At 34.6% G+C, this 13,565-nt stretch overlaps 1 protein-coding gene across 1 annotated transcript; it reads left to right on the top strand.

Moving 5' to 3' along the window:
• The first annotated feature begins 6,659 nt into the window (after window positions 1–6,659).
• On the top strand, window positions 6,660–7,945 carry LOC106662107. Its single transcript, XM_014385916.2, has 3 exons — window positions 6,660–6,719; window positions 6,881–7,490; window positions 7,551–7,945. Exons 1-3 carry the CDS (start codon window positions 6,675–6,677, stop codon window positions 7,871–7,873), a joined length of 978 nt encoding a protein of 325 aa, XP_014241402.1. The 5' UTR covers window positions 6,660–6,674; the 3' UTR covers window positions 7,874–7,945.
• Window positions 7,946–13,565: the final 5,620 nt, after the last annotated feature.

The raw sequence follows: 13,565 nt of genomic DNA, 5'->3' as shown, positions 1-13,565 counted from the left end.
AAAAGGGGTATTGTGATTGATATTCCCATGACAAACCAATTTACAAGTGTTGTGATTAATTTCCTAACAAAGAGTATAATACATTGTTCTTATTTGTGATTTGGATCTTAATATATATATTTATGTATTATTATAAGTTTCCCACCTAAATTGGCCGTGTAATTTTATTTTGGACCTCCTTTATTGATTAAAAAACAAAATTCAGATCAGGTGGGATGTATTAATGATGGTTTTTTATTAAAATTTTTATTCATATAACGTGAAATTTGTTACTGCTGTCCTCCCAGGCAATCGTTATAATCTTCACTAAGATTTTGGCCAAACTGAAAATAAAAATCTCGTTTTTTTTTTTCTCTATTAATGTAATTTTTGTTTGTTTTTCTTTTGACAGGAACATACTTTGTGTTAAAATCTGTTAAGTAGCAATTCTTGGAGATTTTGATGACAAAAATAATGTATTGTTTGGTTCTTTAATAGATTGATTTCAGGGTGCTGCCCGCTCCTACTCTTTAACTGTTTCAACTTAAAAAATAAACAATTAACCATAATAAAAATTAAAAAAATATCCCATTGGTAAATACGTCGGGTTCGAATGCAGTGCCGTTACTTTTGAGTGATGAGCCCCTAACCGTTGTGGCCTTCGAGGCCCCCAGTCATTTTTATTAATTGTTAACATGTTGGTTTTTTAATTTAAATAATAATTAATTTAATGTTTTTCTCTATCTATGAAATATAACAAATAACATAAAAAATAAATCTAAAATACAATCTTTTGGAGAAACAATATCAATTTATGATGGTAATATAGTTTTTATGTTTTAAAGGACTTGTAGCTCTGAAAATAAGGATTCTATCACTTTCATTTAAAGTATGCTTGATGAAATGACATCTAAGAAAGCATCCCACCAAAGATGATTATAGGTAGGTCATACAGCATTAAATCCGTTAAATTAAGTGCGAACAAGAATGTGTAAACTGGGCACCGTGGTAGCCAAGTAGTTAGGACATCCGACCCCTAGTCTATATCAGTGGTTCTAGGTTCGAATCCCAGCATAGCCCTTGGAATTTTATTTGAGATTAATTCAAAAAACGTATTTTAAACGTGGTTTGACCATACTGTATGACATGTATAAAAAAAGATGTAAACAAACTAAAAAATAAATGGGATGAAAGGATGGTTTAACAAAAGCAAGTCAAGTGTGTAAGTAGTACAAATTTATATATCTTTAAAATTTAGTTAAAAATAGGAAAGAATCTGCAAAAGTTATATGAACTGATGGTATCGGGGTTTAGCACAGTATTTTATGTTTATGTTTAGCACCAGTGAAATCTTGCAGTTGACACTGCATGTTGGCCATAAGGCAGTGAGCTTATGCTGCATGAAACTTGAGAGCTAATAAGTGACCTGATGCCAGTTTAGATGCAGGTTCAGTGTGAGTCTTATTGTTGTCAAGTGTTGGTTCAATTACTGAAACTCTGCCATCAGCCAAGAATTCTCTTAAACTGCTCTAACTCGATGTACCTTCCAGGAGATGCAAAATTTGAATTTAAAAACTTCTTCCCCCCCTTTCAATTTCGACGGTTAGGCGTCCAAATCACGAGGTATACTTTAGTACACGGAAATACTTTTACGACTTGTGCTATGTACCCCTATCTCACACTTTCAACAATATGTCTCGTATTGGGTGTCGAGATCCTCACTCAAGACGGTGCAATGCCAAAACGCATTTGAGTAGTTCAACAAATCCATGAATGAAGATGGACCCGATAAGTGACCCAGTGCGCCGTTTTCAGCATAGTGAAATCTTCATTACTTATTCATATAATCAGTACTAAATATCATAATTGCCTGTTTTGTTATATTAGCTTTAAATGTTCTTTATCAACATTACACTGATGTATCTCTTATTATGCATATGTTGAAGAATAAAACAAAGATTCATGATAAATTATGATTACTAGTAATAATACAGACTATTTCTTTTATACAGAATTATATAGATAGATTCTTTTATATAGAAATATATAGATTTAACTAGACTATTTATGACACATAAAAAGCTTCTTTCTAATAAGAAATTTATTTTTCATTTACACTATAGATAAAGAAGAAGAGCCTCCAGAGCAGCAAAATGGTTCACAAAGCTCCTCACTGAAATTTCCTATTCATGAGTTAAAAAAGTCCAAGCACGTGAAATTATAAAACACTTTCATGACAGTATTTCATTTTTCTTATGATATAATAATGAAATATAAAAATAAATACTATTTTGATTTGTATTAATTAATTAATTTCATAATGGGCTTATAAATATTGCAAGTTCAGAGCAATGTCAATAACAATTGACAGGTTTTTAATTTTATCTTTATATTGCTATAGTATTTGTTATATTTTCATGGTTTTATAATTTAGATGGTTGGTATAGATAAACAAAACAAAGGTGGCGTATTTTTATTATTATTATTATAATGGATGTATGAGACTCCATATGAGGTAAGAATTGGGGAATGACCGATTTGGGTTGCTGAGGATGGGCCAATGAGCCCGAAATATTCATTGTAATAAAAAATAACGCCTAAAAACACTTGGTATTACTTATACACCAACCATATATGTGAAATTATAATTATTATTAACAGTTAATTTTTCTGGCAACGTCTGGCTTAAAATTTTTCAAATAGAGCATTTTTCCTTAAATGAAAAATGTTATAAAAGAATCAAATTGATCTTGTATTGTTTTTCCACCATCACTGAAACTTAAGAAACTTTACACTTAAAGTCAAATAAATTGATTTTAACCTAAATTATTAGGTTAAGTTGGTGAACGTATGCTTAACAAAAGGGTTGACACTCGGTCACTTACTTCTCTACTTGAAGATGGTGCAAAGCTGAAATTTGAGTAAAATCAAAACCAAAAACGAGCTTAGATGAACATATTTTCTAGTTCAACATGAGCTTGATGATGAAAGGATACTAGAAAGCGGGGGTTCGGTATTCTGCAGCCTTTTGGCTTACTGTATTTTGCCTAGTTCCTTATTCTGTTCAACTGTCTTGATCCTTGTATGAAGTAGTAAGTATTGACTGACATTGCAATTCTTTTTCCCAGGTCGTCTTGGTACCTAGGTTATGTTTCCACTGAGCAGTTGCTTCGCATTCAAAAATGATATGGGTGGAAGTTTCTTCACATTGCATAACCTACAAATGGGGTCATCATTGAATATCTCAGATGCTAGTGACCAGTATATAGTCCTGTCATTTTGCTGAGTTTTATCTTGTCTAACTTCAGTAATTTGTTTGCCAGTTTTGGTGAGGGTTGTTTAACCATGAGTTTACTGTGTCTGGTAGTTCATCCACTTATTTTGTTTTGTGTACTAAGTAGGAAGTCTTATTTTTGATCTTGTTCTCCCAATTATTGGTTCTGGGCCTATGGTCTTGCCGATCCTCCTCTGGTCGGTTTGTCTACATGTTAGTTACCCAGAATTTCTTTGTGCCCTGATACCAAACATATTGTCAAGTGTTTTCCAAGTTTGATCTTTACAACAATAAATATATTTAATTTGCAGAAATACAATATGCTATTGTTTTATTTATTAATAATCCATATACCCATTCCAATTATAATTACTGTTATTTCTTTACATACATGTAACCAAACATCTAAAGATCATTAGGTCCTTACTTAAATTACAAATTGGATATGCTGTTGAACCAAATGGGTTTGACATTTTAGGTTGTCATATAGTTAGTCTCATCACTTGCATCCACACCTCTACAACATACAATTTTGCATTGCTGAACATCTTATATTTGTAAATAATTAAATAGCTCAAGCTGTTTGGACTATCTAGCAATTTGACATAGATATCAGGCATTATCATCTTATAAAGTTCTCATATTAATTCTCAACCATTGGTATAAACCAAGTAGCTGGTTACTTGGTTCTGATTTAGACCAGTAATGTTCCAAGTAAAGTGTTTCTATTTATCCTCCAGTTTATAAGTAATTTGGTCGTTTCCGATCATTTTGGTCTGATTATGCTCACTGTTTTGGTCTGTAAAGTATTAAAGGTCATCTGCGATTTAAGCCATTTTCACCTATAACTGTTTAAATTGGGGTTTCACAAACTGTGGTCCCTGGCGGTCTGAACTTTGAGAAAAAGTAATAATTGCAAAAATAAATGGAAAATGAATAAATACAATTTAAAAACTAACAACAATGAGTACTGAAAACGAAAGTTTGTTTTGCAGCAGCAGCCATTATGTTCTCCACAGATATGCTTTAGCTATGAACCAAATGTCAGCCTCTTGTAAAAACATTTTTGATGAGTCTGTTCAAATTATTAGTTATGTATGGTGATTAGTGACCGTTAATCGATAATTATTCAGAAATCGTGAGATGCGGTCTGGTGTGATTGAAATACTTTGATTGAATATAAAAAATATATTTTGCATTGTATAAATTCACTTTTCCACATCCTAAATGTATTTGTTAAATGTAAACAATTTATAAATCCCAATATATAAATTAATTTATAAATTAAATTAATTTATAAATTAAAATAAAAACAAATTATAATAAATTTGTAAATCCCAGGCCCTGAAGATGATCTTAATAAAGATCGAAACTTTGGCACGATAAAGAAAATGTTATTCTGAAACCTACATCACACCAGACCGCATCTCACAATTTCTGAATAATTATTAGTTATATCAAGTAGTAGCCATGGAAGCCAAGATTTTTTACAATACTATGGGTTGATGTGAGCCTTCATCATTCCCAGCTTCACCATACAGAAGTTAGGTGGCTGTCTTGGGAGAAAGCACTTTCACGATTACAGGAATTGTATTCTGAAGTCTTATCTTTATTGTTGGACCACAATTTCAAATTGGCCAATTTTTTTAATGATGAGAAGTGGCAATGTATTCTGACGTTTTTATAAGATATTTTCATTAAAATGAATAAGATCAGCCTTTCTTTGCAAGGGAAGAATGTCACATCTTTCAATGCCTAGGACAAAGTTCACGCCTTCAAAAGAAAATTCCAGTTTTGGGTTTATCTTTGAGAAGGAAAAAGTGGAGTCTGGATTTTTTTAAAGAAAAACTGGAGTTTTGGAATGGGACGTTGGTTGATGTGTGAACACCTTCGAAGTTGGGAGATGTCCTTTGTGCACTACTTCTCAACTGCTCGAGATACAATGCTGGAAGACCAGAAATTGGTCGTCAAACCGTTCTCAATTTCAACAATCTATCTTCAACTGAATACAAATGCTTGATAGACATTACTTCAGACTCCACCTTGAAATCTATTTTCGAGTCCGATAGTTACTCCTATTTTTGACTCCGTCTGCAAAACAAAAAATTTCAACCACTTGTTGAAAAAGCAAAACGTCCATTTGCCACAACTTACCTATGCGAATCTGGATTTTATATTTATACAGCCACCAAAACTAACTACGGAAACTGTCAAGATGCTGAAACCGACATCCATCACAAATCACAAATTAAGCCCAACATATCCAAGTTGTGCTAAAACAACCCCACTCTTCCTATTAATTCATTAATCATTAATGTTCAAATTATTACTTTTCAAAATTGGCTCGAGTTTTCCATACCTACTGATTCCGTTCCAATTTGATTTTTGTGTTCCAGATTTTGTAAATAAATGTATGACAATTTTATGTTTGTTTTCGTAGTGATATCCCTCTCCATCACCTAATTAGGGATGACTGGTTAATGCTGATTTATAAAACTTTAATTTACTACATACATATACTTTAAGTATATAATTTTAAATACTTGACTGCGAGGGGTTCGCCCTGGATTTTGTTCTGTGAAAGGCGTTTTTTGGCCCTGGCTAAAAAGTTAAGGAAGCGACGTCAAAAACGATATTTTTCCATTTAGTCGAAGTCTGTGACTTTATTCGAATTAAACATTTTGAGAGTAATCAATAATAATAGGGCGTTTAATCGAAAATATTGTCTTCTGTGTAAAGTTGCGTAAGCTCAGTGACGCAACTATTCTTTCACAAGATGCTCTACTTCGATGGGGCTTCCTTTCATATTTTACTACAGAGTACAGAGACGTAGCTGAAGGAAAATGGCGAACAGACAGGAAGTAGGATTTGCAGCTATCTCAGGCCAGAAATTGATTTTTTGGGAGAAAGGCCCCCCTATCCTAATTGAACACGGGCGAATAGTCGATTTTTTTGGGTGTAAAAGTTGATTGTGGTTTTGCGCAACCTAGGGAATATTTGAGGCTTCAGGAAGTAAACGTATTTGGCACTTTTGAACCCTTTATTGACCACATAATTGACGGGTCTCATTTTATTCCGAACTGTATTTGTTAATTTTTTCTAAACAAAACCTTAAACCTTGACTATCGAAAAGTATTCATGGCGTATTTTCGGTCGACTAGAAAAACCTAGTTAACTCATAAGTATTAATTAGAGGTAACTGTTTTTACACGTGGAAAATATTTACTCGACACACTGACCCGGTGTTTTGAATTCGCATCGTTACCGGAGCAAACAAATACAAAAGCCTCGGAACAGCTAAACGAAATCTTTCTCCAGCGGTTTTCGTTGTGCTAATTTCTTAAGCACACAACAGGATTCCGGTGCATATTCGATTTTCTGTATTTAAGAAGCCCCGCGGATTATACTGGCTCAAACCGAGATGGAAATTGAAGCTGTACTAACGTCCCTCTTCCTTATTACAAACGTGAGTATCCTTTCTTAATGGGCAAATCATTATGAATATAAATTTTAAAAACAGCCATTAAATTCAAGATGGTTATAATTTACACTTGTGTAATAAAAAATATATGCATGTAAAAGGCGATAATTATTTAATAAATTATGAACCAATGATTTTTATTGTAGACCTTTGCAGCACCTCAAAGTCTAGATCCACAGTATGATGGATTCGAGCTGGTATCTTCATCAGTAAATTTATTGGGCCATTATGACAGCTCGTATTTGGAGATAGAATCGCGAATGAATGACTGTAGTGGAACAACGAGGGTGAAATGTTATAACGAAACGGCTGTCAGTTTGTGTACTACCGGAGGGCAGAGAATTATCCCTTGTCAGGGTCTCACCCCTAAATGCAACCCAGTCCTCAACGTCTGCGTTTCTGGAAGGGTAGTTTTAAGAGCAGCAGAATTCACCTGTCCTGCACAGGACGGCTACTATCCGGATTTAATGTCGTGCAGAAAATATTATTTTTGCGCCAAGGGCAAAGCCAAAGAGTACAACTGCGACGTTACTGATGTATACGATCCTAAGACGAGATCGTGTGTGAGGCATCTTGGTAATCAGTGCTACAGATTCCAGTGCATTGGAAAGCAAGGGAGGTTCACACCATACCCCGGAGAACCAAATATATATGCGATTTGCTCAGGAAACCAACCGGTCGAATTGTTCAGGTGCCCTGATGGATTGGGTATGAACGAGCGGGAACAGAATTGTAAACCACTTTGCGAAAAAGAAGGTTAATACAAATACAATTTAAACAATTTATGAATACTATTAAATCAAATTGTGTTTCTAGGTTTAATCAAAGATCAGACCTCTTGTCAAAAATACCACGAGTGCACGCGATTACTAACAGGGTTCAGAGTCAGGGACGGCGAGTGCCCAGCAGGATCTTGGTTCAACCCAACTTTTGGCCAATGTAGGATGCTCGAGGATGAAAAGGATTGCCCGGAAGCTTTTTATCCTGAAGAAGATAATAATAGCACAACCCCAGAGTTTCCTGAGACCACCGAAATGACACCCAAGACTACGTCGACCACAGAGACACCTGAAGAAGAAGACAGCGAAGGAGAAATCGATGAAACATTTGAGGCAACAAGAACAAAACAACGAGTTTGAACAACATGGAACTGTTTTTATCATTTTTATAGAACTATTTATTAATTTACAAAAATCATGAATTTTCATTATGCAGAGATTATAAATTATTTATTTAAAAAATGATGTTAATTTTGTTTTAATTTTTGGTTATTTTTGTAAAAATCAAAATTGTACAATCAATATTTAATCATAAATTCACTTTATGTAAATGCGTAAAGTTTCTAAATAGCACCCACTCAATTAGAATTTTGTACTTTTTTGTACGTAAACATCCTAAAAGTAATAAATCATCATTTACAAAAACTAATTAAGGTTTTTAGTTGAGATAAAAAAGTCAGTCACGAGCGGGATTCGAACCCACGACCTTCGACTAGATAAGCCGCTACTTTACCACTTGAGCTATCGTGGCTTCGATCCACTGGGATACTAACTTCCCATCTCAACGTCACCTTTTGAATTTTCCCTCCTTTTTGCCATTTCTAGCCGAAGGTCGTGGGTTCGAATTCCGCTCGTGACACTGAGATTTTATCTCAACTAAAAACGTTAATTAATTGAAAAATATTAGTTGGTCAAGCGGACCACGAAAACTAGTGAATTTAACAAGTTAAATGAGCTTCACTAAAGCTCCCCGTGGCCATTTCATTTGTCGCCGAGAATCAAATAGATTACACGACATTTGAAAAAGTAGCGGCGTATCTAGCCGAAGGTCGTAGGTTCGAATCCCGCTCGCGACACTGACTTTTTTATCTCAACTAAAAACCTTAATTAATTGAAAAATATTAGTTGGTCAAGCGGACCACGAAAGCTAGTTAATTTACAAAAACTTTTTTTAAGAAATTGATCTCTAACAAGTGAATTATTAAAGCAGTTGAAAACTATTGTTCTTATAAATTGGGTTTTGTCAAAAAGTAAAACTGATAATTCAAGAAAATGTCACTACTTAGAGACATTATTATATTTTCTTTGTTTTAGTACTGGTTTTAGTAGTTAATTGTCTGTTTGTGTGTTTTCCTATTTCACTGGACTTACCATTGTTAACAATGAGGTTCGTTGAGTTTGAGAACGTGAAAGCATACTAGTAACAAATGAATCGGTTCGTTTTCAATCTGCAAGTCATTTGTATACCGTTCTGTATGGATTATTAACTCGGTAGCCGTTGGGTCGATGGCAATTAGGCAATTCTCTTGTTAGCCTTTGAGATTGATGACGGCGAGGTGTCTGTCGATTGCTTTGACAAGGGTAATTAATCGTTTGGTACAAGAAATATAAAAAGGCCCAAGGCTCGCGTGCGTAGCGAAATAACACCGGCAAACTGCTCCAAATGGCAAATAAAATAGCTATTGTCTGGCGCAATTTCGAGGTCTTGCCATAGCCGGAAATTACAATGTTTAAATACGGCTGGTATTTCGCAACTGGCTGGTATTTCTGCGTCCCAGATCATGGGCCGAACAATGCTCCGATTCATTAAACGTTTTAGAACGGTGCCGTTTCCACCTCGCTCATTAAGGAACTCTTAAGACGAAGAACTGCCGGAGGCTCCAGTTGACATTTTCAACGTTCGGCCAGGCGCCGCTCAGAAGTGGGCAAATTGGTTTTAAATTGCTTGACGAATAAAAAAGACTGTTTATCGGTTTAGAATGAAATTTATTATTATTAAGAAGCTTGGCGCGTGTCAACGATACATTCACTACTTAAAGAAAGATATCTGAGAAGGTCTCAAATTAAGTGTGTAAAAACCCACTCGGTCCTCTACAAGGTCTCTATCAATATTTTTCAGTTAGAAGTATCGTCCACTTTTTAACTTACGTACACTCAGGATCAAGGTAGGGTCTTGAAGAATAAAGCAAATTTAGTTGCTACTGCCAAATTTTCGACCTATTCTATCATCATCAGGGCAAAGCATCCTTAAATACGTCTACAGAATGGCATATTTAAGTTTTTACAAACGGTCTTAAATTTCCGATTCAGTATCAACATTGCCAAGGACTGTAACAGGCCTGTAAAAACTTACATATGTATTCATTAGATTTCGTGGTCCAATTGACCAAATAGCATCTTTCAATTAATTAATCTTTATGTAAGTTATTGGTTGAGATAAAAAAGTCAGTGTCACGAGCGGGATTCGAACCCACGACCTTCGGCTAGAAATGGCAAAAAGGAGGGAAAATTCAAAATACGCCGCTGCTTACTATAGCTCAAGTGGTAGAGCTGCGGCATATTTATCCGAGCGTCGTGGGTTCGAATCCAGCTCATGACACTAACTTTTTCATCTCAACCAAGCCCTTACATAAAAAGAATAATTAATTGGAATAAGAGAATGTGATTTGCTCAACAAAGAAAACAAAATTATTATAAATAATGACGTCTCGAAAATTTATTTATTAATGAAAAAATACACCCACGAAAGTCGTGGGTTCGAATCCCGCTCGTGACACTGACTTTTTTATTTTAACCAATACCTTACATAAAGATTACTGACTGTGTTGCCAAAGAGGATGAAATCTATTTTAAAATAATTAATAATTTTAAAATAATAAATTTGGGTTATGTCCTATTAACCAAAGTTATTATTTTAGTTAACTAATCTTTATGTAAGGTATTGGTTGAGATGAAAAGCCAGTGTCACAAGCGAGATTCGAACCTACGACCTTCGGCTCAATACGCCGTTGTTCTAATCACTTGAGCTATCGTGACTTCCATCCACTCGGACACCAACTTCCTACCTCAACCCAATCTTTCGAATTTTCCCTCATTTTTGCCATTTTTCAATTGTCGTGTATTCGATTCTCGGCGACAAATGGAGGGAAAATTGGAAAGGTTGTAGGAACACTGCCAAATAAAGCTGACAGACCTCAAATTTGATCAAAGCTTGTTGTTACATAATATTCAAATTAGTATGCTCCAGCTAACAAATTATCTTACCAATTTTTTTTTCGAGTCGCATGAACATTTTTAAGACAACTCAAGAATTAGTGGCCATCTGTAGATCGAATAATCGTTATACTATCAATTTAAAATCAACAATTTTTACTCTTAAAAATTGACCTCCTGAAGAAAAGCTTCTAGATTTGGTTGTTAAGATGTTTTTCCAGCATAAATTCCAGTATAATTTCTTTAAAAAAATAACAATTGACCAATAATTAACCCTATTTTTTAAATAGTACAAAGTGAGGGTGTAATGCCCAAACTAATCGGGGTCGTCGATGGCCGCAACGTTTTAGGCGTTGATCCGGCACCCCTCACTTTAAGGTACAGGTCCCGGGTTCGAATCCAGCGGCCCTGCATTCGAACCCGACATACAAATGGGCTTTTTTCAAAAACATCGGTACCCCGAGGGTTCATACAACCTCGTAGTTGAAATACCTTCGTTAAAAAAAAAAGAAAAAAAGGCCTCAAACATCATAACCATATTTGAAGACCAAATGGAAGAAATAATGTACGCAAGGTGCAAAAATGAGGGTGTAATGTGCCTACTTTACTAAACATTATTTTATCTATGTATCTATGTACTTATTTTAATATAGTGTTCATTCTTTTTGTCAACATAGTGCAATAATGTTGTATTGGAAAAAAAATTGAAAAAAAAGATAGGGAGAGAGGGGGTGAGATATGCCTAAAAGAAGAGTAAAATATATTTTTTAAATTAATTTTATTATTTAAACAGTATTTTTTGAATCACCTTTTATTTCAAAACAAACGATAGAACTGTTATTTAAATTTAATCCCGTTGAATACAACCAGTTCCTTTATGGAAAAAACAAAACCATTTACGTCAATTTGTAAAATTATTACAGCCTCAGAGCGGCGTGTCCTATTTTCTGTGAGAAATCAAGAAAGCTCGAAATGCGGTTAAATTGTAAGCTTTATTCATATTTAAAACTGGGGAATGAAATATCACCGGGAATAATTTCCAAGAACGACCAGGAGGGATTTAGTAGGCCGCCCAAAAATGGCTATCTATTATTCAGCCTTTCATTTTTTTTGCCACTACTTCATCTTCGCCATTCACGATAAAGAGATACCTAATTCATGTACCTGATTTATCAAATTTGAAGAGGGTTCTGATAAATTTCTCTTGTCAGCTTTTGCTTTATACACTTATGCTTATTCTATTGTTATTAGTCATTAATTGTTTTAAACCAATGGCTTAATAACCTCTTCTCTAACTTATTGTCTGTTATAATCAGTCGTCGATTTAGCAATTATTATCCTCATAGGAACTCTTCAGCAAATTTTAATAAATAAAAAAATGGGAGCAGGATGGCGAGTAAGGAGGGTGAAGGCAAATCGACGTTATGAGTAAGCATAAGTATATCTGGGTATGTTCTTCCCGCCCAAATTCTCCTGACATCTCGCCTCCATAAAAAAATGTATACCTCCAAATTCGCAATCAATTTGGCCTGGACCGACCCTCTCTCAAACTCTCCTATTTCACCTAAAATTCAAGGTTATTTAGGCAATGTGTCGTTTTATGGTGCGCTATGTGCAAAATTGAGGTGCCTAAGTCATAAATATCATTTTATCTATGTAATTATTTTAAAATAGATTTCCTCCTCTTTGTCAACACAGTCAGTAATCTTTATGTAAGGTATTGGTAAAAGAGTCAGTGTCTCGAGCGGGATTCGAACCCACGACCTTCGTGGGTGTATTTTTTCATTAATAAATAAATTTTAGAGACAAGTCATTATTTATGATAATTTTGTTTTCTTGGTTGAGAAAATAACATTCACTCATTCCAATTAATTATTCTTTTTATATAAGGGCTTGGTTGAGATGAAAAAGTTAGTGTCATGAACGGGATTCGAACCCATGACCTTCAGCTAAATACGTCGCTGCTCTACCACTTGAGCTATTGTGAGCAGAGGCGTATTTAGTCGAAAGTCGTGAGTTCGAATCCCGGTCGTGACACTGACTTTTTTATCTCAACCAATACCTTACATAAACATTAATTAATTGAAAGAGGTTATTTGGTCAATCGGACCACGAAATCTAACGGATTTAACAGTCAGTAATGATGTTATGAAAATTTGGAAAATTGAATTGTAACGGAGAAAAATGGAATTTGGACAGGTCCAACCTTCCCTTAAACTCTCCTATTTCACCTAAAAATCAAGGTCATTTAGGCAATGTTTTATGGTGTGCTATGTGCAAAAGTGAGGGTGTAAAGTATGTGCCTACGTCATAAAACATATTTTTAACTATGTAATTATTTTAAAATAGATTTCATCCTCTTTGTCAGCACAGTCAATATTCTTTATGTAAGGTATTGGTAAAAGAGTCAGTGTCTCGAGCGGGATTCGAACCCACGACCTTCGTGGGTGTATTTTTTCATTAATAAATAAATTATAGAGACAAGTCATTATTTATGATAATTTTGTTTTCTTTGTTGAACAAATAACATTCACTTATTCCAATTAATTATTCTTTTTATATAAGGGCTTGGTTGAGGTGAAAAAAGTTAGTGTCATGAGCGGGATTCGAACCCACGACCTTCAGCTAAATACGTCGCTGCTCTACCACTTGAGCTATTGTGAACAGCGGCGTATTTAGTCGAACGTCTGGGTTCGAATCCCACTCGTAACACTGACTTTTTTTATCTCAACCAATACTTTACATAAAGATTAATTAATTGAAAGAGGTTATTTGGTCAATCGGACCACGAAATCTAATGGATTTAACAGTCAGTAATGTTGTTATGAAAATTTTGAAA

The sequence above is a fragment of the Cimex lectularius genome, unplaced genomic scaffold, assembly GCF_000648675.2.
Source record: "Cimex lectularius strain Harlan isolate CLEC.00 unplaced genomic scaffold, Clec_2.1 scaffold19, whole genome shotgun sequence".
In the NCBI taxonomy this organism is placed as follows: domain Eukaryota; kingdom Metazoa; phylum Arthropoda; class Insecta; order Hemiptera; family Cimicidae; genus Cimex; species Cimex lectularius.
Note: the sequence above shows the minus strand (reverse complement) of the source record. Positions and strands in the feature narration are given on the sequence as shown.

Bases quoted from the DNA above. Each gene is read 5' to 3' on its own strand.
- LOC106662107 (XM_014385916.2), top strand. From the start codon at position 6,675: ATGGAAATTGAAGCTGTACTAACGTCCCTCTTCCTTATTACAAAC. The intron at 6,720-6,880 runs GTGAGTATCCTT...TTTTTATTGTAG, and splicing joins CCCTCTTCCTTATTACAAAC to ACCTTTGCAGCACCTCAAAG. The intron at 7,491-7,550 runs GTTAATACAAAT...TTGTGTTTCTAG, and splicing joins ACCACTTTGCGAAAAAGAAG to GTTTAATCAAAGATCAGACC.